The sequence below is a fragment of the Stylophora pistillata genome, chromosome 8 (assembly GCF_964205215.1).
Source record: "Stylophora pistillata chromosome 8, jaStyPist1.2, whole genome shotgun sequence".
NCBI classification, from domain to species: Eukaryota; Metazoa; Cnidaria; class Anthozoa; order Scleractinia; family Pocilloporidae; genus Stylophora; species Stylophora pistillata.
Window position 1 is genome coordinate 8,486,770 of NC_142526.1, and position 25,523 is coordinate 8,512,292.

Sequence of the window (25,523 nt, forward strand, 5' to 3'; positions counted from 1 at the left end):
CAAATATCTTGCGCAAGATTTACCAGAGTCAGTAAAACTAGCCTTTCCGAAACAACACGCCATAGCGCTAAATTCGTGTTAGGCCTCCAGCTGACGGTGTATGCGTCGTAAGTGAAGGAGCGGTACACAAAACATGCACGTTTTAACTCGCTAATCGGTAGAAAAAGTTCCCTGACGACCTTTCAAATCCAGACAGATCATAGCGATAGAATCCTCACGAAGGACATGAGCCATTACACTGAATAGATGATCTTACAACTCTTGTAGATGTCATCTTACCTCGCTCCTTTAGCGAAATTCAAAATTGGAATCGCTGATAAACTCATATAAAGCAATGAAATATCCTGAAGTTGCTCTTAGCAACATCTGAAGTAATATTTGATTCAAAATTGTTCTTATGTTCCACTCAGTCTCCTTCAGAAGGAAGAATAAGCATAGTCGTACAACGATTACAACTCCGCCACTTTCCCAACACGACTAATATATTTCCTTAATTCGCGAACCGCTCTCTCCGACTCAGGCGTTGATTCGCTGAAATTTGAAGACCTTTCAAACCACAAATTAGCAAGAACAAGAACGCTCTGATTGGTGCCACATCGAAAAATACTACAATCTGATTGGTTTGTGATACACCAAAAAATTGGGCCAATCACATTGCGTTGAGATAACCAAAAAAGATGCGCCAATCAGATTGCTTAGAGATACACTAAATTGCGCTGATCAGATTACACTACACCACAACACATCAATCTATACGCTAACATATAGTTATTTATTTTTTAAAAAAAAAACTCAATAAAGGCTGTCTACTATCCCTCAGATATTTTTGCAACGAACGGAACAAAATGTTAACGAACAGCTTAGCATTAACTCTGTGCAACATTCACTTTCCAGTGTTCTTTGCTTCGAATTCATGTAAAAGCAAATTTGTCCACTACTTCTATAACAACAGCAAAACGCTCTATAATTGATTGGTCATTCCATTCAAGCTCACATGTTAACTTTGATTTCTTTTTATAGTCGCGAACAAGTATATATACTGAAACTGTGCTAACACTTGATAACAATCATTTAAATTAGTCATCATTGGACATAGAAGTAACCTGAACCTGACCATAAAGAAAAGCTATACACTTCTAATAATATAAATAACATTACGTTACTACTGATCAATTTCGGATAACATGCTATTTACCTTTTTTGCATATTCACCTTAAATGATTATTTAATTAAGCATGGGATCGTATATGAAATAAAAGCTAAACACTTCTAATTCTCTAAAACTATAAATAACATTACGTTATTACTGATCAATTTTGGATAACATGCTATTGACCTTTTTTGCATATTCACCTAAGAAAAATTATATAATTAAGCATGGAATCATATATGAAAACTTTTCTAACACTTGTTGAACATACAATTGACCTCATAGTACAACCATTCACATTCTTGCGAAATTTAAGGTTACTGGCCTTCCTCTTCCATTTCGTGTTAAAGTTTTCGTTATTGTAAACAAGTGTTTTATTTACGAAAAAGAAAACATAACTTGTACACGATTTAGGTATCATTTAGGTCATTCAATATTGACCATAGCACGGATATGAACTGACTAAAGAGAGTTCCGTATCTACATGGTCGTTCTCCTCAGCTTCATCTTCACGGTTCTTGTCAAATGAAATTTCTCTGGGCTCATTTTCTGGGTAGGTAGAAATTTAAAAAGTTAGAAAGTCTACAAAGTAGGTACAATCATATAAGCTGGCCTCAAACTCTTAAAACCCAGGTTTTCTGGACAGGAAAGCACAAAGACTAGTGCTATTACTCCTGGATTACTTACTTATCCATAGCGTTAATATTGATATGTCGCAATGAAACTTTTGAGATCACGCCATCCAAAAAATATTTTTCTTAGCCCACTATCTTTACAGGTTTCATAGTATTACAAGTTTTTCATTTCACTCCTGGGGGGAGATAAATGTTCTATAAACAACAAGAGAGCCTTCCAGAAAAGAATTAATTATTGAAGCCAGCTTCTATTTGAATCTGGATATCCGTATTAGAATATCCTTGGTGTAGGCAGCTGTCAAACAGTTAATATCAGCTATCATTTCATGTAGACATCAGCCTTTCCCAGGAACAATTTAATAGCACGCGTGAAGCATAAAATAACTTTATCCGCTGATTGGGTCGTTGCGTGTAAAATTGAATTGAAAGCGGAGAGTACATGCCTCACAGATCTGGCAAACAATACATATTAAGATAAAGTGTCTCCCTGCCAAAAGCTTTAAAAAAGAATATAAACTCTTTCTACTTAGCAGGCAGACATCTTGAACAACTTTAACCTATCCTTGAGCTCTATTTTACTATTTTAACTATTTAGTATATGTGCTATCTCCTTAAGTGTATTTAACTTTCACCCATCCGTAACTGCTCTGGGGGTAGTGGCCAACTCGAAAGCTTGGCTCCTTTGGCTACTACATACTCTTTCCACTGCTTTGTGTAAATTCATGTATAATTAGAACTCTCTTCTTTTTTTTTTCTCTACTTTTTCTCTTTCTCGTTGTAGTATTTTTAGTAGAATAAGTGTGAATAAAAGAATGAATGAATGAATGAATGAATGAATGAATGAATGAATGAATGAGCTGCTAGATATAAACTTCACTCGTGATACCGTCTCAGTTCAAGTTGGACGCATTTACAGCTCTGCTTGTTTTGTTGCACAGCAAGTATATTGAACACGTCACTACGATCTTTATCGTTCAATCGCCCCATATCCTTGGCCTCATTTTCAAAACGAGTCCTCGTGCTCAACCATTCTTGTGAAAATGAGTTTAATTTGCATGTGAATGGAAACTTATTATCATTTGAAAGGATTAGCACGAGGACTCGTTTTGAAAATGAGGCCAAGGGTAATTCGCAAATGGGCTATCGTAGATGAATTCATGTGTTGACTCGCATCTCTCTTTAAAATCATTGAATGAAAATGTGACGGGAGAATAGTTTACAACTTCCAAACATACCTGTACATCTACAACATCTACACATCTTTCGAGTTATAATTCAGTACTCTAAAATAAGAATAAAATAGGTCAAAATTGATCAATGCACTTAAGCTATAAATTATTATTCTTAGAAAGCAAGTTGTTTCTTTAGCCCTTTCAGCTCTATGTTTAGACTTAGCACAGCGAGTAAACACTGACAACAATTTTTTTACACATATCAATTAAAAAAATACAATAATGCAAATTGGGGATATCAATTTTTCAGCCTGTTTTTAGTATCACATCTGATATGTCATGAAGAAGATCAAGGAAATTCAGCTAAATAAGTTCATACTGATACAGGAGGGTTTACAAAGATCACACAACATGAAGCCCGTTTCCTGAAATATCTCCACGTCATTCCGTTTGACAAGGTTAAAGATCGTTAATTAACCAATGCTGAATTTCTAACACAAAATTAAACTTCTTCTGTAGAGCAGCAAACATACACAGGCATCAGCTTCGAACTTTCTACTACGCAGGCCCTTTTCAGTCAGCTTGCTTTGAATGACAGCCAACTAGAAAAATAGTTAAAAACACTCACAAGCTCAACAGTCTCACTTAAGAAGCTAAAATTAACGTAGCGTTGCAATGGCAGATTCTGGAGAGAGAGGGAGTGGACCTAGAGAGCTACTACTTCAGCTACAAAACAATGCTTCTTAAAATAACAGCAACATAAGGAGAAAGAAGATTACATTTGAATCTCAACCATTTTCCTCCAAGGGCTATAAAATGCGTATATTTAAATCGGAAAATCTGCCCCGACTTCAGCCAACTCTATTCTACAAGGAAGTAACCGGACATCTTAAGGAGTTGTACTTGAAAAAAGTTCACCAAGTAGTCTGCATTTAAGTGGAAAGAGGTACTCCTTACGAAACGACACGATCGAGGACTGTAAGTGAGCACAATTAGTGGAGGAAGTCTTCCCAAACGATTTATTATGTAGAATGATCGGGCTCGAATTTACTGAACATGGGGCAAAGGGGCCACAAACTGGAAAGAAGACTGTTTGATTGCTCCGAGATGCACCAATTTCAGAAAGAAATAGGCCTCTCGTGTCACCCACGCTCCAACATTGCATTTTGTTTAACAGCCACTAAGCAGTCTTAGTGAAAACTATAAAGAGTAAATAATTCTCGATTTTAAAACTTTTCCAGCAACAAAATTAGTTTAGGAGCTAACAAAACTTTGATTCCCAAACGTCAAAAAAATTATCGGTGAAAAATGAAAACTGAACTTTGGAAGAATTTTTCAACGGTGAATATCGTTTTAAATATAAGTGTTAGTTTCCTCATAGTATTGCTGAATAGAAAAATTTGTTTCAAATCCTTTTCCTTATAAACATTTCCGACATTACCACGCAATTTTCTGGCCGGAGAGTCTAGTAAACAACGATTTAATCATGGTGAATCCGATGTACACATCAAAAAAACAAATAATCAGGGCACTCAGAATTTAGCCCTTTTTGAAATAAGCTTTAGTCTCCAAATGTTTTCTCCCGAGGTGTGGCTCGCTCTCAATCCACATTTTCTTACAGCTAGCGAACATATCATGTTATGACTGATGGTGGCACTTTAACGTTACTACTGGAAAACTGCGCAGTTTTAAACGATATCTAATCAAAATGTCCTTTGAGTCGTTCCTTTCAAGGCCATGATTTCCATCATCGAGTAACCCGCTTAGTGCACACTTTTAACAGTACCTTTTTTTCCCGTCGATGATTTTTTTTCAATTACTCTAATTTAAAGAGGATAATTTATACACTAAAAATTAGGCAAAGAAAATATAGGTAACCGTGCTCGTTCGAGAGCTAAAAACCATCGTACCTCTTTACATGATCTATCGATTGAAAACCAATACCATGATCCAGGCATGTGTGCACGCTTATTCCCTTGATTACATATTTTTTTATGCGCAGTACCCGATGCAATACTGATCATTTAACTTAAACATTCTCGACTAGCCACCACCATCAAACAAATTTAGCCCTTCCTTTAAAAAGAGCATTGGTCTCCAAATCATTTTTTTTGCCAGGTTTGCGTTACTTTCTACCCAAGTTTCCTAGTAGCTTGCGAGAAAATTATTTTATGACTAGGCTGGCACTACATCGTTACCAAAGAAACAACAAGAAAGGAATAGAAAGAGCTCGCAACTTTTCGGACGTTTCGCTCAACACCGAAATAAATTCCACCAACCATACAAAACTTGACTTTCAAACTTTGCCTAAACCCGACATAACAAATACAATTTTTGCTGCTAACGTACCCGTACTCCTTTGTTGACATCAGCTCCGTTCTCTAAAAGTAAGCTAACACTATCAGTGTTACCATTTATTACAGCTGCAGTCAGCGGAGTGTCCTCCTATAAGTAGGAAAAAAATTGGAAATAGCACGGTAATGTATAAAGGTCATATTCTCCTCTTTTAATGGCCACGGTAAGGATAAATCTGCGTTTGGAACAACTACATTCTGCAGGACTTTTTCGAGCTAAGGTCAGAAGGAGTTTTACCTTGTACAATAGTTCACCAAATCATAGGAATTCTTATTAATGGTTCGAAGGGGTACTCAGAATGAAGCGAAAAAAGAATACTCTATCCAGGAATAATGGGCATCAACTTTTCAAGCAAGGCTTATCAAAGTAACACTTGAAAAGAACTTAATGGGTAGAAAGTCTCAAGCGCATGAGACAGTTTAATATTGACTAATGGCAAAACTGCGCAGTTTTAAACGATATCTAATCAAAACGTCCGTTGAGTCGTTCCTTTTAAGGTCATGATTTCCATCATCGAGGAACCGGCTTGGTGCACACTTTTAGCAGTACCTTTTTTTCCCATCGATGATTTTTTTTCAATTACTCTAATTTAAAGAGGATAATTTATACACTAAAAATTAGGCGCAGAAAATAGAGGTAACCGTGCTCGTTCGACAGCTACATACCATCGTACCTCTTTACCTGATCTATCGATTCAAAACCAATACCATGATCCAGGCATGTATGCACGCTTATTCCCCTGATTACATATTTTTTATGCGCAGTACACGATGCAATACCGCTAATTCAACTTAAAACTTCTCGGCTAGTCACCACCATCAAACAAATTTAGCCCTTCCTTTAAAAAGAGCATTGCTCTCCAAATAATTTTTTTCCATGTTTCCGTTACTTTCTACCCAAGTTTCCTGGTAGCTCGCGAGAAAATTATTTTATGACTAGGCTGGCACTACATCGTTACCAAAGAAGCAACAAGAAAGAAATAGAAAGAGCTCGCGACTTTTGGAACGTTTTTCTCTACAGCGAAAAAAAGTCGACCAACCATACAAACTTGACTTTCAAACTTTGCCTACACCCGACATGACAAATACAATTTTTGCTTCTAACGTACCCGTAATCCTTTGTTGACATCAGCTCTGTTCTCCAAAAGTAACCTAACAATATCACTATGACTATTCTGTACAGCTTCAGTGAGCGCAGCGCTCTATAAGTAGGAAAAAAATTGGAAAAAGCACGGTAATGTATAAAGGTCATATTCTCCTCTTTGAATGGCCACGGTAAGGATAAATCTACCTTTGGAACAACTACATTCTGCAGGACTTTTTCGAGCTAAGGTCAAAAGGAGTTTTACCTTTTACAATAGTTCACCAAATCATAGGAATTCCTATTAATGGTTTGAAGGGGTACTAAGAGTGAAGCAAAAAGAGAATATTCTATCCAGGGAATAATGGGCATCTAAAACTTTTCAAGCAAGGCTTATCAAAGTAAACACTCCAAAAACACATAATGGGTAGAAAGTCTCAAGCGCATGAGACAGTTTCATATTCACTAATGGAAAAACTGCGTAGATTTAAACGATATCTAATCAAAACGTCCTTTGAGTCGTTCCTTTTAAGGTCATGATTTCCATCATCGAGTAACGGGCTTGGTGCACACTTTTCGCAGTACCTTTTTTTTCCCACCGATGATTTGTTTTCAATTACTCTAATTCAAAGCGGATACTTTATACACTAAAAAATTAGGCAAAGAAAATATAGGTGACCGTGCTCGTTCGAGAGCTATAGACCATCGTACCTCTTTACCTGATCTATGGATTGAAAACCAATAGCATAATGCAGGGATGTGTGCACGCTTATTCCCCTAATTACATATTCTTTATGCGCAGTACACAATGCAATACTGATAATTCAACTTAAACATTCTCGACTCATCACCACCATCAAACGAATTTAGCCCTTCCTTTAAAAAGAGCATTGCTCTCCAAATAATTTTTCTTTCACGTTTCCGTTACTTTCTACCCACGTTTCTCAGCAGCTCCCGACGAAATTTTTTTATGACAAGGCTGGTTACCGAAGAAACAACAAGAAAGGAATAGAAAGAGCTCGCAACTTTTGGAACGTTTTTCTCAACAGCGAAAAAAATTCGACCAACCATACAGAACTTGACTTTCAAACTTTCACTAAACCCGATATAACATATACAATTTTTGCTTCTAACATACCCCTACTCCATTGTTGACATCAGCTCCTTTCTTCAAAAGTAACTGAACAATATCAGTGTGACCATTCTTTACAGCTGCAGTGAGCGGAGTGACCTCCTTTAAGTAGGAAAAAAATTGGAAAAAGCACGGTAATGTATAAAGGTCATATTCTCCTTTTTTAATGTCCACGGTAAGGATAAATCTGCGTTTGGAACAACTACATTCTGCAGGACTTTTTCGAGCTAAGGTCAGAAGGAGTTTTACCTTTTACAATAGTTCACCAAATCATAGGAATTCCTATTAATGGTTCGAAGGGGTACTAAGAATGAAGCAAAAAGAGAATATTCTATCCAGGGAATAATGGGCATCTAAAACTTTTCAAGCAAGGCTTATCAAAGTAAACACTCCAAAAACACATAATGGGTAGAAAGTCTCAAGCGCATGAGACAGTTTCATATTCACTAATGGAAAAACTGCGTAGATTTAAACGATATCTAATCAAAACGTCCTTTGAGTCGTTCCTTTTAAGGCCATGATTTCCATCATCGAGTAACGGGCTTGGTGCACACTTTTCGCAGTACCTTTTTTTTCCCACCGGTGATTTGTTTTCAATTACTCTAATTCAAAGCGGATACTTTATACACTAAAAATTAGGCAAAGAAAATATAGGTGACCGTGCTCGTTTGAGAGCTATAGACCATCGTACCTCTTTACCTGATCTATGGATTGAAAACCAATAGCATAATGCAGGGATGTGTGCATGCTTATTCCCCTAATTACATATTCTTTATGCGCAGTACACAATGCAATACTGATAATTCAACTTAAACATTCTCGACTCATCACCACCATCAAACAAATTTAGCCCTTCCTTTAAAAAGAGCATTGGTGTCCAAATAAATTTTCTTTCACGTTTCCGTTACTTTCTACCCAAGTTTCCCAGCAGCTCCCGACGAAATTTTTTTATGACAAGGCTGGCACTATATCGTTACCGAAGAAACAACAAGAAAGGAATAGAAAGAGCTCGCAACTTTTGGAACGTTTTTCTCAACAGCGAAAAAAATTCAACCAACCATAAAGAACTTGACTTTCAAACTTTCACTAAACCCGATATAACAAATACAATTTTTGCTTCTAACATACCCCTACTCCATTGTTGACATCGGCTCCTTTCTTCAAAAGTAACTTAACAATATCAGTGTGACCATTCTTTACAGCTGCAGTGAGCGGAGTGACCTCCTATAAGTAGGAAAAAAATTGGAAAAAGCACCGTAATGTATAAAGGTCATATTCTCCTTTTTTAATGTCCACGGTAAGGATAAATCTGCGTTTGGAACAACTACATTCTGCAGGACTTTTTCAAGCTAAGGTCAGAGGGAGTTTTACCTTGTACAATAGTTCCCCAAATCAAAATAATTTTTATTAAAGGTTCGAAGGGGTGGTAAGAATGAAGCAAAAAAAGAATACTCTATCCAGGAATAATCGGCATCTAAAACTTTTCAAGCAGGGCTTATCAAAGTAACACTTGAAAAGAACATAATGGGTAGAAAGTGTCAAGCGCATGAGACAGTTTGATATTGACTAATGGCAAAACTGCGCAGTTTTAAACAATATCTAATCAGACCGTCCTTTGAGTCGTTCCTTTGAAGGTCATGATTTCCATCATCGAGTAACGGGCTTGGTGCACACTTTTAGCAGTACCTTTTTTTCACGTCGATGATTTTTTATCAATTACTCTAAGGGAAAGACGATAATTTATACACTAAAATTTAGGCACAGAAAATATAGGTAACCGAGCTCGTTCGAGAGCTATACACCATCGTACCTCTTTACCTGATCCATCGATTCAAAACCAACACCATGATCCAGGGATCAAGCGCATGAGACAGTTTCATATTCACTAATGGAAAAACTGCGTAGATTTAAACGATATCTAATCAAAACGTCCTTTGAGTCGTTCCTTTTAAGGTCAAGATTTCCATCATCGAGTAACGGGCTTGGTCAACACTTTTCGCAGTACCTTTTTTTTCCCACCGATGATTTGTTTTCAATTACCCTAATTCAAAGCGGATACTTTATACACTAAAAATTAGGCAAAGAAAATATAGGTCACCGTGCTCGTTCGAGAGCTATAGACCATCGTACCTCTTTACCTGATTGATAGATTGAAAACCAATACCATGATCCAGGCATGTGTGCACTCTTATTCCCCTGATTACATATTTTTTATGCGCAATACACGATGCAATACTGATCATTCAACTTAAACATTCTCGACTAGTCACCACCATCAAACAAATTTAGCCCTTCCTTTGAAAAGAGCATTGCTCTCCAAATAACTTTTTTTCCACGTTTCCGTTACTTTCTACCCAAGTTTCCTAGTAGCTCGCGACGACATTTTTTTATGACTAGGCTGGCACTACATCGTTACCAAAGAAACAACAAGAAAGGAATAGAAAGAGCTCGCAACTTTTGGAACGTTTTTCTCAACAGCGAAAAAAAATCGACCAATCATACAAAACTTGACTTTCAAAATTTTGACTACACCCGACATAACAAATACAATTTTTGCTTCTAACGTACCTGTACTCCTTTATTGACATCAGCTCCGTTCTCCAAAAGTAACATAACAATATCAGTGTGACCATTCTCTACAGCTGCAGTCAGCGGAGTGTCCGGCTAAAAGTAGAAAAAAATTAGAAAAAGCACAGCAATGTATAAAGGTCATATTCTCCTCTTTTAATGGCCACGGTAAGGATAAATCTACGTTTGGAAAAACTACATTCTGCAGGACTTTTTCGAGCTAAGGTCAGAAGGAGTTTTACCTTGTACAATAGTTCACCAAATCATAGGAATTCTTATTAATGGTTCGAAGGGGTACTAAGAATGAAGCAAAAAGAGAATACTCTATCCAGGGAAAAATGGGCATCCAAAACTTGTCAAGCAAGGCTTATCAAAGTAACACTCCAAAAGAACATAATGGATAGATAGTCTCAAGCGCATGAGACAGTCTGATATTGACTAATGGAAAAACTGCGCAGTTTTAAACGATATCTCATCAGAACGTCCTATGAGTCGTTCCTGTAAAGGTCATGATTTCCATCATCGAGTAACGGGCTTGGTGAACACTTTTCGCAGTACCTTTTTTTTTTCCCACCGATGATTTTTTTTCAATTACTCTAATTTAAAGAGGATAATTTATACACTAAAAATTAGGCAAAGAAAATATAGGTAACCGTGCTCGTTCGACAGCTACATACCATGGTACCTCTTTACCTGATCTATGGATTGAAATCCAATACCATGATTCAGGGATGTGTGCACGCTTATTTCCCTGATTACATATTTTTTTATGCGCAGTACACGATGCAATACCGTTAATTCAACTTAAACATTCTCGACTAGTCACCACCATCAAACAAATTTAGCCCTTCCTTTGAAAAGAGCATTGCTCTCTAAATAGTCTTTTTCCACGTTTGCGTTACTTTCTACCCAAGTTTCATGGTAGCTCGCGACGCAATTTTTTTATGACTCGGCTGGCACTACATCTTTACCAAAGAGACAACAAAAAAAGAATAAAAAGAGCTCGCAACTTTTGGAACGTTTTTCTCACCAGCGAAAAAACTTTGACCAACCATACAAAACTTGACTTTCAAAATTTTGACTACACCCGACATAAAAAATGCAATTTTTGCTTCTAACGTACCAGTGCTCCTTTGTTAACATCAGCTTCGTTCACTAAAAGTAACATAACAATATCAGTGTGACCACTCATTACAGCTTCAGTCAGCGGAGTGTCCTCCTATAAGTAGGAAAAAAATTGGAAATAGCACGGTAATGTATAAAGGTCATATTCTCCTCTTTTAAAGGCCACGGTAAGGATAAATCTGCGTTTGGAACAACTACATTCTGCAGGACTTTTTCGAGCTAAGGTCAGAAGGAGTTTTACCTTGTACAATAGTTCACCAAATCATAGGAATTCTTATTAATGGTTCGAAGGGGTACTCAGAATGAAGCGAAAAAAGAATACTCTATCCAGGAATAATGGGCATCAACTTTTCAAACAAGGCTTATCAAAGTAACACTTGAAAAGAACTTAATGGGTAGAAAGTCTCAAGCGCATGAGACAGTTTAATATTGACTAATGGCAACACTGCCACAGTTTTAAACGATATCTAATCAAAACGTCCTTTGAGTCGTTCCTTTTTAAGGTCATGCTTTAAATCATCGAGGAACCGGCTTGGTGCACACTTTTCGCAGTACCTTTTTTCCCATCGATGATTTTTTTTCAATAACTCTAATTTAAAGAGGATAATTTCTACACTAAAAATTAGGCACAGAAACTAGAGGTAACCGTGCTCGTTCAAGAGCTATAGACCATCGTACCTCTTTACCTTATCTATGGATTGAAAACCAATAGCATAATGCAGGGATGTGTGCACGCTTATTCCCCTAATTAGATATTCTTTATGCGCAGTACACAATGCAATACCGATAATTCAACTAAAACATTCTCGACTAACCACCACCATCAAACAAATTTAGCCCTTCCTTTAAAAAGAGCATTGGTGTCCAAATAAATTTTCTTTCACGTTTCCGTTACTTTCTACCCAAGTTTCCTAGCAGCTCCCGACGAAATTTTTTTGTGACAAGGCTGGCACTATATCGTTACCGAAGAAACAACAAGAAAGGAATAGAAAGAGCTCGCAACTTTTGGAACGTTTTTCTCAACAGCGAAAAAAATTCGACCAACCATAAAGAACTTGACTTTCAAACTTTCACTAAACCCGATATAACAAATACAATTTTTGCTTCTAACATACCCCTACTCCATTGTTGACATCGGCTACTTTCTTCAAAAGTAACTTAACAATATCAGTGTGACCAATCTTTACAGCTGCAGTGAGCGGAGTGACCTCCTATAAGTAGGAAAAAAATTGGAAAAAGCACCGTAATGTATAAAGGTCATATTCTCCTTTTTTAATGTCCACGGTAAGGATAAATCTGCGTTTGGAACAACTACATTCTGCAGGACTTTTTCAAGCTAAGGTCAGAAGGAGTTTTACCTTGTACAATAGTTCCCCAAATCAAAATAATTCTTATTAAAGGTTCGAAGGGGTAGTAAGAATGAAGCAAAAAAAGAATACTCTATCCAGGAATAATCGGCATCTAAAACTTTTCAAGCAGGGCTTATCAAAGTAACACTTGAAAAGAACATAATGGGTAAAAAGTGTCAAGCGCATGAGACAGTTTGATATTGACTAATGGCAAAACTGCGCAGTTTTAAACAATATCTAATCAGACCGTCCTTTGAGTCGTTCCTTTGAAGGTCATGATTTCCATCATCGAGTAACGGGCTTGGTGCACACTTTTAGCAGTACCTTTTTTTCACGTCGATGATTTGTTATCAATTACTCTAAGGGAAAGACGATAATTTATACACTAAAATTTAGGCACAGAAAATATAGGTAACCGAGCTCGTTCGAGAGCTATACACCATCGTACCTCTTTACCTGATCCATCGATTCAAAACCAATACCATGATCCAGGGATCAAGCGCATGAGACAGTTTCATATTCACTAATGGAAAAACTGCGTAGATTTAAACGATATCTAATCAAAACGTCCTTTGAGTCGTTCCTTTTAAGGTCAAGATTTCCATCATCGAGTAACGGGCTTGGTCAACACTTTTCGCAGTACCTTTTTTTTCCCACCGATGATTTGTTTTCAATTACCCTAATTCAAAGCGGGTACTTTATACACTAAAAATTAGGCAAAGAAAATATAGGTCACCGTGCTCGTTCGAGAGCTATAGACCATCGTACCTCTTTACCTGATTGATAGATTGAAAACCAATACCATGATCCAGGCATGTGTGCACTCTTATTCCCCTGATTACATATTTTTTATGCGCAATACACGATGCAATACTGATCATTCAACTTAAACATTCTCGACTAGTCACCACCATCAAACAAATTTAGCCCTTCCTTTAAAAAGAGCACTGGTCTCCAAATAACTTTTTTTCCACGTTTCCGTTACTTTCTACCCAAGTTTCCTAGTAGCTCGCGACGACATTTTGTTATGACTAGGCTGGCACTACATCGTTACCAAAGAAACAACAAGAAAGGAATAGAAAGAGCTCGCAACTTTTGGAACGTTTTTCTCAACAGCGAAAAGAATCGACCAACCATACAAAACTTGACTTTCAAAATTTTGACTACACCCGACATAACAAATACAATTTTTGCTTCTAACGTACCTGTACTCCTTTATTGACATCAGCTCCGTTCTCCAAAAGTAACATAACAATATCAGTGTGACCATTCTCTACAGCTGCAGTCAGCGGAGTGTCCGGCTAAAAGTAGAAAAAAATTAGAAAAAGCACGGCAATGTAAAAAGGTCATATTCTCCTCTTTTAATGGCCACGGTAAGGATAAATCTGCGTTTCGAAAAACTACATTCTGCAGGACTTTTTCAAGCTAAGGTCAGAAGGAGTTTTACCTTGTACAATAGTTCACCAAATCATAGGAATTCTTATTAATGGTTCGAAGGGGTACTAAGAATGAAGCAAAAAGAGAATACTCTATCCAGGGAAAAATGGGCATCCAAAACTTGTCAAGCAAGGCTTATCAAAGTAACACTCCAAAAGAACATAATGGATAGATAGTCTCAAGCGCATGAGACAGTCTGATATTGACTAATGGAAAAACTGCGCAGTTTTAAACGATATCTAATCAGAACGTCCTTTGAGTCGTTCCTGTAAAGGTCATGATTTCCATCATCGAGTAACGGGCTTGGTGAACACTTTTCGCAGTACCTTTTTTTTTTCCCACCGATGATTTTTTTTCAATTACTCTAATTTAAAGAGGATAAATTATACACTAAAAATTAAGCAAAGAAAATATAGGTAACCGTGCTCGTTCGACAGCTACATACCATCGTACCTCTTTACCTGATCTATCGATTGAAATCCAATACCATGATCCAGGGATGTGTGCACGCTTATTTCCCTGATTACATATTTTTTTATGCGCAGTACACGATGTAATACCGTTAATTCAACTTAAACATTCTCCACTAGTCACCACCATCAAACAAATTTAGCCCTTCCTTTGAAAAGAGCATTGCTCTCCAAATAGTCTTTTTCCACGTTTGCGTTACTTTCTACCCAAGTTTCCTGGTAGCTCGCGACGCAATTTTTTTATGACTCGGCTGGCACTACATCTTTACCAAAGAGACAACAAGAAAAGAATAAAAAGAGCTCGCAACTTTTGGAACGTTTTTCTCAACAGCGAAAAAACTTTGACCAACCATACAAAACTTGACTTTCAAAATTTTGACTACACCCGACATAACAAATACAATTTTTGCTTCTAACGTACCTGTACTCCTTTATTGACATCAGCTCCGTTCTCCAAAAGTAACATAACAATATCAGTGTGACCATTCTCTACAGCTGCAGTCAGCGGAGTGTCCGGCTAAAAGTAGAAAAAAATTAGAAAAAGCACGGCAATGTATAAAGGTCATATTCTCCTCTTTTAATGGCCACGGTAAGGATAAATCTGCGTTTCGAAAAACTACATTCTGCAGGACTTTTTCGAGCTAAGGTCAGAAGGAGTTTTACCTTGTACAATAGTTCACCAAATCATAGGAATTCTTATTAATGGTTCGAAGGGGTACTAAGAATGAAGCAAAAAGAGAATACTCTATCCAGGGAAAAATGGGCATCCAAAACTTGTCAAGCAAGGCTTATCAAAGTAACACTCCAAAAGAACATAATGGATAGATAGTCTCAAGCGCATGAGACTGTCTGATATTGACTAATGGAAAAACTGCGGAGTTTTAAACGATATCTAATCAAAACGTCCTTTGAGTCGTTCCTGTAAAGGTCATGATTTCCATCATCGAGTAACGGGCATGGTGAACACTTTTCGCAGTACCTTTTTTTTTTCCCACCGATGATTTTTTTTCAATTACTCTAATTTAAAGAGGATAATTTATACACTAAAAATTAGGCAAAGAAAATATAGGTAACCGTGCTCGTTCGACAGCTACATACCATCGTACCTCTTTACCTGATCTATCGATTGAAATCCAATACCATGATCCAAGGATGTGTGCACGCTTATTTCCCTGATTACATATTTTTTTATGCGCAGTACACGATGCAATACCGTTAATGCAACTTAAACATTCTCGACTAGTCACCACCATCAAACAAATTTAGCCCTTCCTTTGAAAAGAGCATTGCTCTCCAAATAGTCTTTTTCCAGGTTTGCGTTACTTTCCACCCAAGTTTCCTGGTAGCTCGCGACGCAGTTTTTTTATGACTCGGCTGGCACTACATCTTTACCAAAGAGACAACAAGAAAAGAATAAAAAGAGCTCGCAACTTTTGGAACGTTTTTCTCAACAGCGAAAAAACTTTGACCAACCATACAAAACTTGACTTTCAAAATTTTGACTACACCAGACATAACAAATACAATTTTTGCTTCTAACGTACCTGTACTCCTTTATTGACATCAGCTCCGTTCTCCAAAAGTAACATAACAATATCAGTGTGACCACTCATTACAGCTTCAGTCAGCGGAGTGTCCTCCTATAAGTAGGAAAAAAATTGGAAATAGCACGGTAATGTATAAAGGTCATATTCTCCTCTTTTAATGGCCACGGTAAGGATAAATCTGCGTTTGGAAAAACTACATTCTGCAGGACTTTTTCGAGCTAAGGTCAGAAGGAGTTTTACCTTGTACAATAGTTCACCAAATCATAGGAATTCTTATTAATGGTTCGAAGGGGTACTCAGAATGAAGCGAAAAAAGAATACTCTATCCAGGAATAATGGGCATCAACTTGTCAAGCAAGGCTTATCAAAGTAACACTTGAAAAGAACTTAATGGGTAGAAAGTCTCAAGCGCATGAGACAGTTTAATATTGACTAATGGCAAAACTGCCACAGTTTTAAACGATATCTAATCAAAACGTCCTTTGAGTCGTTCCTTTTTAAGGTCATGCTTTAAATCATCGAGGAACCGGCTTGGTGCACATTTTTAGCAGTACCTTTTTTCCCATCGATGATTTTTTTTCAATAACTCTAGTTTAAAGAGGATAATTTCTACACTAAAAATTAGGCACAGAAACTAGAGGTAACCGTGTTCGCTCAAGAGCTATAGACCATCGTACCTCTTTACCTGATCTATGGATTGAAAACTAATACCATAATGCAGGGATGTGTGCACGCTTATTCCCCTAATTACATATTCTTTATGCGCAGTACACAATGCAATACCGATAATTCAACTAAAACATTCTCGACTAACCACCACCATCAAACAAATTTAGCCCTTCCTTTAAAAAGAGCATTGGTGTCCAAATAAATTTTCTTTCACGTTTCCGTTACTTTCTACCCAAGTTTCCTAGCAGCTCCCGACGAAATTTTTTTGTGACAAGGCTGGCACTATATCGTTACCGAAGAAACAACAAGAAAGGAATAGAAAGAGCTCGCAACTTTTGGAACGTTTTTCTCAACAGCGAAAAAAATTCGACCAACCATACAGAACTTGACTTTCAAACTTTCACTAAACCCGATATAACAAATACAATTTTTGCTTCTAACATACCCCTACTCCATTGTTGACATCGGCTCCTTTCTTCAAAAGTAACTTAACAATATCAGTGTGACCATTCTTTACAGCTGCAGTGAGCGGAGTGACCTCCTATAAGTAGGAAAAAAATTGGAAAAAGCACCGTAATGTCTAAAGGTCATATTCTCCTTTTTTAATGTCCACGGTAAGGATAAATCTGCGTTTGGAACAACTACATTCTGCAGGACTTTTTCAAGCTAAGGTCAGAAGGAGTTTTACCTTGTACAATAGTTCCCCAAATCAAAATAATTCTTATTAAAGGTTCGAAGGGGTAGTAAGAATGAAGCAAAAAAAGAATACTCTATCCACGAATAATCGGCATCTAAAACTTTTCAAGCAGGGCTTATCAAAGTAACACTTCAAAAGAACATAATGGGTAGAAAGTGTCAAGCGCATGAGACAGTTTGATATTTACTAATAGCAAAACTGCGCAGTTTTAAACAATATCTAATCAGACCGTCCTTTGAGTCGTTCCTTTGAAGGTCATGATTTCCATCATCGAGTAACGGGCTTGGTGCACACTTTTAGCAGTACCTTTTTTTCACGTCGATGATTTGTTATCAATTACTCTAAGGGAAAGACGATAATTTATACACTAAAATTTAGGCACAGAAAATATAGGTAACCCAGCTCGTTCGAGAGCTATACACCATCGTACCTCTTTACCTGATCTATCGATTCAAAACCAATACCATGATCCAGGGATCAAGCGCATGAGACAGTTTGATATTGACTAATGCAAAAACTGCGCAGTTTTAAACGAAATCTAATCAAAACGTCCTTTGAGTCGTTCCTGTAAAGGTCATGATTTCCATCATCGAGTAACAGGCTTGGTCAACACTTTTCGCAGTACCTTTTTTTTTCCCACCGATGATTTTTTTTCAATTACTCTAATTTAAAGAGGATAATTTATACACTAAAAATTAGGCAAAGAAAATATAAGTAACCGTGCTCGTTCGAGAGCTACATACCAACGTACCTCTTTACCTGATCTATCGATTGAAAACCAATACCATTATGGACGGATGTGCGCACGCTTATTCCCCTAATTACATATTTTTTATTCGCAATACACAATGCAATACTGATAATTCAACTTAAACATTCTCGACTAACCACCACCATCAAACAAATTTAGCCCTTCCTTTAAAAAGAGCATTGGTGTCCAAATAATTTTTCTTCCACGTTACCGTTACTCTCTACCCAAGTTTCCTAGCAGCTCCCGACGAAATTTTTTTATGACTAGGCTGGTACTACATCGTTACCAAAGAAACAACAAGAAAGGAATAGAAAGAGCTCGCAACTTTTGGAACGTTTTTCTCAACAGCGAAAAAAATTTGACCAACCATACAGAACTTGTCTTTCAAACTTTAACTAAACCCAATATAACAAATACAATTTTTGCTTCTAACGTACCCGTCCTCCTTTGTTGACATCAGCTACTTTCTTCAAAAGTAACTGAACAATATCAGTGTGACCATTCATTATAGCTGGAGTGAGTAGAGTGAACTCCTATAAGTAGGAAAAAAATTGGAAAAACCTCGGTAATGTATAAAGGTCATATTCTCTTCGTTTAATGGCCACGGTAAGGATAAATCTGCGTTCGGAACAACTACATTCTGCAGGACTTTTTCAAGCTAAGGTCAGAAGGAGTTTTACCTTGTACAATAGTTCCCCAAATCAAAAGAATTCTTGTTAAAGGTTCGAAGGGGTAATAAGAATGAAGTAAAAAAAAGAAAACTCTATCCAGGAATAATCGGCATCTAAAACTTTTCAAGCAAGGCTTATCAAAGTAACACTTGAAAAGAACATAATGGGTAGAAAGTGTCAAGCGCATGAGACAGTTTGATATTGACTACTGGAAAACTGCGCAGTTTTAAACGATATCGAATCAAAACGTCCTTTGAGTCGTTCCTTTGAAGGTCAAGATTTCCATCATCGAGTAACGGGCTTGGTGCACGCTTTTAGCAGTACCTTTTTTTCCCGTCGATGATCTGTTATCAATTACTCCAAGGGAAAGACGATAATTTATACACTAAAATTTAGGCACAGAAAATATAGGTAACCGAGCTCGTTCGAGAGCTATACACCATCGTACCTCTTTACCTGCCTGATCTATGGATTCAAAACCAATACCATGATCCAAGCATGTGTGCACGCTTATTCCCTTGATAACACATTTTTTTATGCGCGGTACACGATACAATACTGATCATTCAACTTAAACATTCTCGACTAGTCACTACCATCAAACAAAGAGCATTGGTCTCCAAATAACTTTATTCCAGGTTTCCGTTACTTTCTACCCAAGTTTCCTAGCAGCTTGCGAGGAAATTATTTTATGACTAGGCTGGCACTACATCGTTACCAAAGAAACAACAAGAAAGGAATAGAAAGAGCTCGCAACTTTTCGAACGTTTTGCTCAACACCGAAAAAGAGTCGACCAACCATACAAAACTTGACTTTCAAACTTTGCCTAAACCTGACATAACAAATACAATTTTTGCTTCTAACGTACCCTTACTCCTTTGTTGACATCAGCTCTGTTCTCTAAAAGTAACCTAACAATATCAGTGTGATCATTCTTTGCAGCTGCAGTGAGCGGAGTGTCCTCCTATCAGTAGGAAAAAAATGGAAAAAGAACGTTTGTGTATAAAGGTCATATTCTCCTCTTTTAATGGCCACGGTAAGGATAAATCTGCGTTAGGAACAACTACATTCTGCAGGACTTTTTCAAATTAAGCTCAGAAGGAGTTTTATCTTGTACAATAGTTCACCAAATCATAAGAATTCTTATTAAAGGTTCGAGGGGGTACTAAGAATGAAGCAAAAAAGAGAATACTCTATCCAAGAATAATGGCCATCTAAATCTTTTCGAGCAAGGCTTATCAAAGTAACACTTCAAAATATCATAATGGGTAGAATGTCTTAAGCACATGAGACAGGTTGATATTCACTAATGGAAAAACTGCGCAGTTTTAAACGATATCTAATTAAAACGTCCTTTCAGTCGTTCCTTTCAAGGTCATGATTTCCATCATCGAGTAACGGGCTTGGTGCACACTTTCAGCAGTACCTTTTTTTCCCGTCGATAATTTTTTTTAATTACTCTAATTTAAAGTGATAATTTATACCCTAAAAATTAGGCAAAGAAAATATAGGTAACCGTGCTCCTTCAACAGCTATAGACCATCGTACCTCTTTACCTGATCTATCGATTCAAAACCAATACCATCAGCCAGGGATGTGTGCACGCTTATTCCCCTGATTACATTTTTTTTTATGCGCAGTACACGATACAATACTGATCATTCAACTTAAACATTCTCGACTAGTCACCACTATCAAACAAATTTAGCCCTTCTTTTAAAAAGAGCATTGGTCTCCAAATAATTTTTTTCCAGGTTTCCGTTACTTTCTACCCAAGTTTCCCAGCAGCTCGCGAGGAAATTATTCTATGACTAGGCTGGTACTACATCGTTACCAAAGAAACAACAAGAAAGGAATAGAAAGAGCTCGCAACTTTTGGAACGTTTTTCTCAACAGCGAAAAAAATTTGACCAACCATACAGAACTTGACTTTCAAACTTTAACTAAACCCAATATAACAAATACAATTTTTGCTTCTAACGTACCCGTCCTCCTTTGTTGACATCAGCTCCTTTCTTCAAAAGTAACTTAACAATATCAGTGTGACCATTCATTACAGCTGCAGTGAGCGGAGTGTCCCCCTATAAGTAGGAAAAAATTGGAAAAAGCACGGTAATGTATAAAGGTCATATTCTCCTCTTTTAATGGCCACGGTAAGGATAAATCTGCGTTTGGGACAACTACATTCTGGAGGACTTTTTCAAATTAAGGTCAGAAGGAGTTTTATCTTGTACAATAGTTCACCAAATCATAAGAATTCTTATTAAAGGTTCGAGGGGGTACTAAGAATGAAGCAAAAAAGAGAATATTCTATCCAAGGATAATGGCCATCTAAATCTTTTCAAGCAAGGCTTATCAAAGTAACACTTCAAAAGAACATAATGGATAGAATGTCTTAAGCGCATGAGACAGTTTGATATTGACTAATGGAAAAACTGCGCAGTTTTAAACGATATCTAATCAAAACGTCCTTTGAGTCGTTCCTTTCAAGGTCAAGATTTCCATCATCGAGTAACGGGCTTGGTGCACACTTTCAGCAGTACCTTTTTTTCCCGTCGATAAATTTTTTAATTACTCTAATTTAAAGAGGATAATTCATATACTAAAAATTAGGCAAAGAAAATATAGGTAACCGTGCTCGTTCGAGAACTATAGACCATCGTACCTGATCTATCATTTGAAAACCAATACCATGATCCAGGGATGTATGCACGCTCATTCCCCTGATTACATATTTTTTTATGCGCAGTACACGATGCAATACTGATAATTCAAATTAAACATTCTCAACTAGTCACCACCATAAAACAAATTTAGCCCTTCTTTTAAAAAGAGCATTGGTCTCCAAATAATTTTTTTTTCCAGGTTTGCGTTACTTTCTACCCAAGTTTTCTAGAAGCTCGCGACGAAATTATTTTATGACTAGGCTGGCACTACATCGTTATCAAAGAAACAACAGGAAAGGAATAGAGAGAGCTCGCAACTTTTCGAACGTTTTTCTCAACAGGGAAAATAATTCGACCAACCATGCAAAAGTGGATTTTCAAACTTTGCGTAAACCCGACATAACGAATACAATTTTTGCTTCTAACGTACCCGTAGTCCTTTTCCTTCTCTTCTGTTGACATCAGCTGCGTCCTCTAAAAGTAACCTAAGAAAATAAATGTCACCATTCTCTACAGCTGAAGAGAGCAGAATGTCCTCCTGTAAGTGGGAAAAAAAATGGAAAATGCAAGGTAATGTATAAAGGTCATATTCTCCTCTTTTAATGGCCACGGTAAGGATAAATCTGCGTTTGGAACAACTACATTCTGCAGGACTTTTTTAAGCTAAGGTCAAAAGGAGTTTTACCTTGTACAATAGTTCACCAAATCATAAGAATTCTTATTAATGCTTCGAAGGGGTACTAAGAATGATGGAAAAAAAAGAATACTCTATCCAGGAATAATGGGCATCTAAAACTTTTCAAGCAAGGCTTATCAAAGTAACACTTCAAAAGAACATAATGGGTAGAAGGTCTCAAGCGCATGAGACAGTTTGATATTCACTAATGGAAAAACTGCGCAGTTTTAAACGAAATCTCATCAAAACGTCATTTGAGTCGTTCCTTTGAAGGTCATGATCTCTATCATCGAGTAACGGGCTTGGTGCACACTTTTAGTTGTACCTTTTTTTCCCGTCGATGTTTTTTTAAATTACTCTAATTTAAAGAAGACAATTTATACCCTAAAAATTAGGCAAAGAAAATATGGGTAACCCTGCTCGTTCAAGAGCAATAGACCATCGTACCTCTTTACCTGATCTATCGATTCAAAACCAATACCATGATCCAGGGATGTGTGCACGCTTATTCCCCTGATTACATATTTTTATATGCGCAGTACACGATGCAATACTGATAATTCAACTTAAACATTCTCGACTAGTCACCACCATCAAAAAAATTTAGCCCTTCCTTTAAAAAGAGCATTGGTCTCCAAATAATTTTTCTTCCAGGTTTGCGTTACTTTCTACCCAAGTTTCCTAGCAGCTCGCGAGGAAATTATTTTATGACTAGGCTGGCACTACATCGTTACCAAAGAAACAACAAGAAAGGAATAGAAAGAGCTCGCAACTTTTGGAACGTTTTTCTCAACAGCGAAAAAAATTTGACCAACCATACAGAACTTGACTTTCAAACTTTAACTAAACCCAATATAACAAATACAATTTTTGCTTCTAACGTACCCGTCCTCCTTTGTTGACATCAGCTCCTTTCTTCAAAAGTAACTTAACAATATCAGTCTGACCATTCATTACAGCTGCAGTGAGCGGAGTGTCCCCCTATAAGTAGGAAAAAAATTGGAAAAAGCACGGTAATGTATAAAGGTCATATTCTCCTCTTTTAATGGCCACGGTAAGGATAAATCTGCGTTTGGGACAACTACATTCTGCAGGACTTTTTCAAGCTAAGGTCAGAAGGAGTTTTATCTTGTACAATAGTTCACCAAATCATAAGAATTCTTATTAAAGGTTCGAGGGGGTACTAAGAATGAAGCAAAAAAGAGAATATTCTATCCAAGGATAATGGCCATCTAAATCTTTTCAAGCAAGGCTTATCAAAGTAACACTTCAAAAGAACATAATGGATAGAATGTCTTAAGCGCATGAGACAGTTTGATATTGACTAATGGAAAAACTGCGCAGTTTTAAACGATATCTAATCAAAACGTCCTTTGAGTCGTTCCTTTCAAGGTCAAGATTTCCATCATCGAGTAACGGGCTTGGTGCACACTTTCAGCAGTACCTTTTTTTCCCGTCGATAAATTTTTTAATTACTCTAATTTAAAGAGGATAATTCATATACTAAAAATTAGGCAAAGAAAATATAGGTAACCGTGCTCGTTCGAGAACTATAGACCATCGTACCTGATCTATCATTTGAAAACCAATACCATGATCCAGGGATGTATGCACGCTCATTCCCCTGATTACATATTTTTTTATGCGCAGTACACGATGCAATACTGATAATTCAACTTAAACATTCTCGACTAGTCACCACCATCAAAAAAATTTAGCCCTTCCTTTAAAAAGAGCATTGGTCTCCAAATAATTTTTCTTCCTGGTTTGCGTTACTTTCTACCCAAGTTTCCTAGCAGCTCGCGAGGAAATTATTTTATGACTAGGCTGGCACTACATCGTTACCAAAGAAACAACAAGAAAGGAATAGAAAGAGCTCGCAACTTTTGGAACGTTTTCCTCAAGAGCGAAAAAAATTCGACCAACCATACAGAACTTGACTTTCAAACTTTAACTAAACCCAATATAACAAATACAATTTTTGCTTCTAACGTACCCATACTCCTCTTCCTTCTCTTCTGTTGACATCAGCTCCGTCCTCTAAAAGGAACCTAACAAGATCAGTGTCACCATTCTTTACAGCTAAAGAGAGCAGAATGTCCTCCTGTAGGTAGGAAAAAAAAATGGAAAAAGCAAGGTAATGTATAAAGGTCATATTCTCCTCTTTTAATGGCCACGGTAAGGATAAATCTGCGTTTGGAACAACTACATTCTGCAGGACTTTCTTAAGCTAAGGTCAAAAGGAGTTTTACCTTGTACAATAGTTCACCAAATCATAAGAATTCTTATTAAAGGTTCGAAGGGGTAATAAGAATGAAGGGGTAATAAGAATGAAGCAAAAAAAGAATACTCTATCCAGGAATAATGGGCATCTAAAACTTTTCAAGCAAGGCTCATCAAAGTAACACTCTAAAAGAATAAATGGGTAGAAAGTCTCAAGCGAATGAGACAGTTTGATATTCACTAATGGAAAAACTGCGCAGTTTTAAACCATATCTAATTAAAACGTCCCTTGAGTCGTTCCTTTCAAGGTCATGATTTCCATTTGTTCAAGCGGGTTACCACCGCGCTCAACTTATTGATCGACATTCAGCACTACAAACGTCGCATAAGGAAGATTCCGACCGCATTCCATTCACTCTCACGTTTCACCCTCACAACCACTCAGTTAAATCCATCATTCTTAAAAACTTCAAATTACTTCAAAACGATCCAGAGACAAGCACTATCTTTTCGCAGCCTCCGCTCATTTCATTCAAACGCGAGAAAAACTTAGGCAATTTTTTGGTCAGAAGTTCTTTTCAGACTAATGAGCAACCAGGCACTTTTAAATGCGCTCGTGCGCGATGCAAAACGTGTCCTTTCATTCACAACACTGATGAAATATCGGGACCTAAACGATCCATTAAGATCACCGATCACTTCACGTGCACCTCCGCTAATGTAATCTATTGCATAACTTGCACTTATTGCAAAAAGATATACATCGGCGAAACGGGCAGAAGACTAGGTGACCGATTCCGAGAACACCTTCGAGACGTGGAAAGGAATGACAAGGACACATCTAAACCAGTCGCTAGACATTTTAATTTACCTAATCATTCTAAGCAACATGCGGTCTTTCCTTGCACTTAGGTAGCACGGAAAGCCGTAAAAATCTTGAACAAAAGCTCATCTTTCAAACCGGCAGTCTCAATCCCACAGGGATCAATGAACGCTTTTCATTCCACTAATTTATTCATGTTTTTCTCGTTGCCATGCACCCACCAATAACGTAGCTCCATTTTCTGCCTTTAAAAGCACACACAACCCACAATTCCTCTATTCGCTCCGACGAAGGGCTAACGCTCGAAATGTCAGCTTTTGTAATCA

The 25,523-nt window shown here is 37.2% G+C and overlaps 1 protein-coding gene and 1 pseudogene across 2 annotated transcripts in view; both read right to left on the bottom strand.

Annotated features, from left to right (window-relative positions):
• The window catches only part of LOC148724797 (uncharacterized), a 57,549-nt pseudogene that overhangs the window by 6,621 nt on the left and 25,405 nt on the right, over positions 1-25,523 (bottom strand). The window contains exons 17-25 of the transcript XR_015991087.1: positions 24,148-24,255; positions 23,037-23,132; positions 21,906-22,013; positions 20,795-20,890; positions 19,678-19,773; positions 18,575-18,670; positions 17,129-17,230; positions 16,018-16,113; positions 14,895-14,990 (exon numbers count right to left, since the gene is read on the bottom strand). The product of XR_015991087.1 is annotated as an uncharacterized LOC148724797 (transcript). The remainder of the gene's footprint in view (positions 1-14,894; positions 14,991-16,017; positions 16,114-17,128; positions 17,231-18,574; positions 18,671-19,677; positions 19,774-20,794; positions 20,891-21,905; positions 22,014-23,036; positions 23,133-24,147; positions 24,256-25,523) is intronic.
• Positions 754-13,958, bottom strand: LOC148724798 (uncharacterized). The gene is made up of 5 exons (XM_088730803.1): positions 13,772-13,958; positions 12,333-12,428; positions 11,216-11,311; positions 3,021-3,559; positions 754-1,699 (listed from the first exon to the last, which is right to left on the bottom strand). Exons 1-4 carry the CDS (start codon positions 13,814-13,816, stop codon positions 3,449-3,451), a joined length of 348 nt encoding a protein of 115 aa, XP_088586929.1. The 5' UTR covers positions 13,817-13,958; the 3' UTR covers positions 754-1,699; positions 3,021-3,448.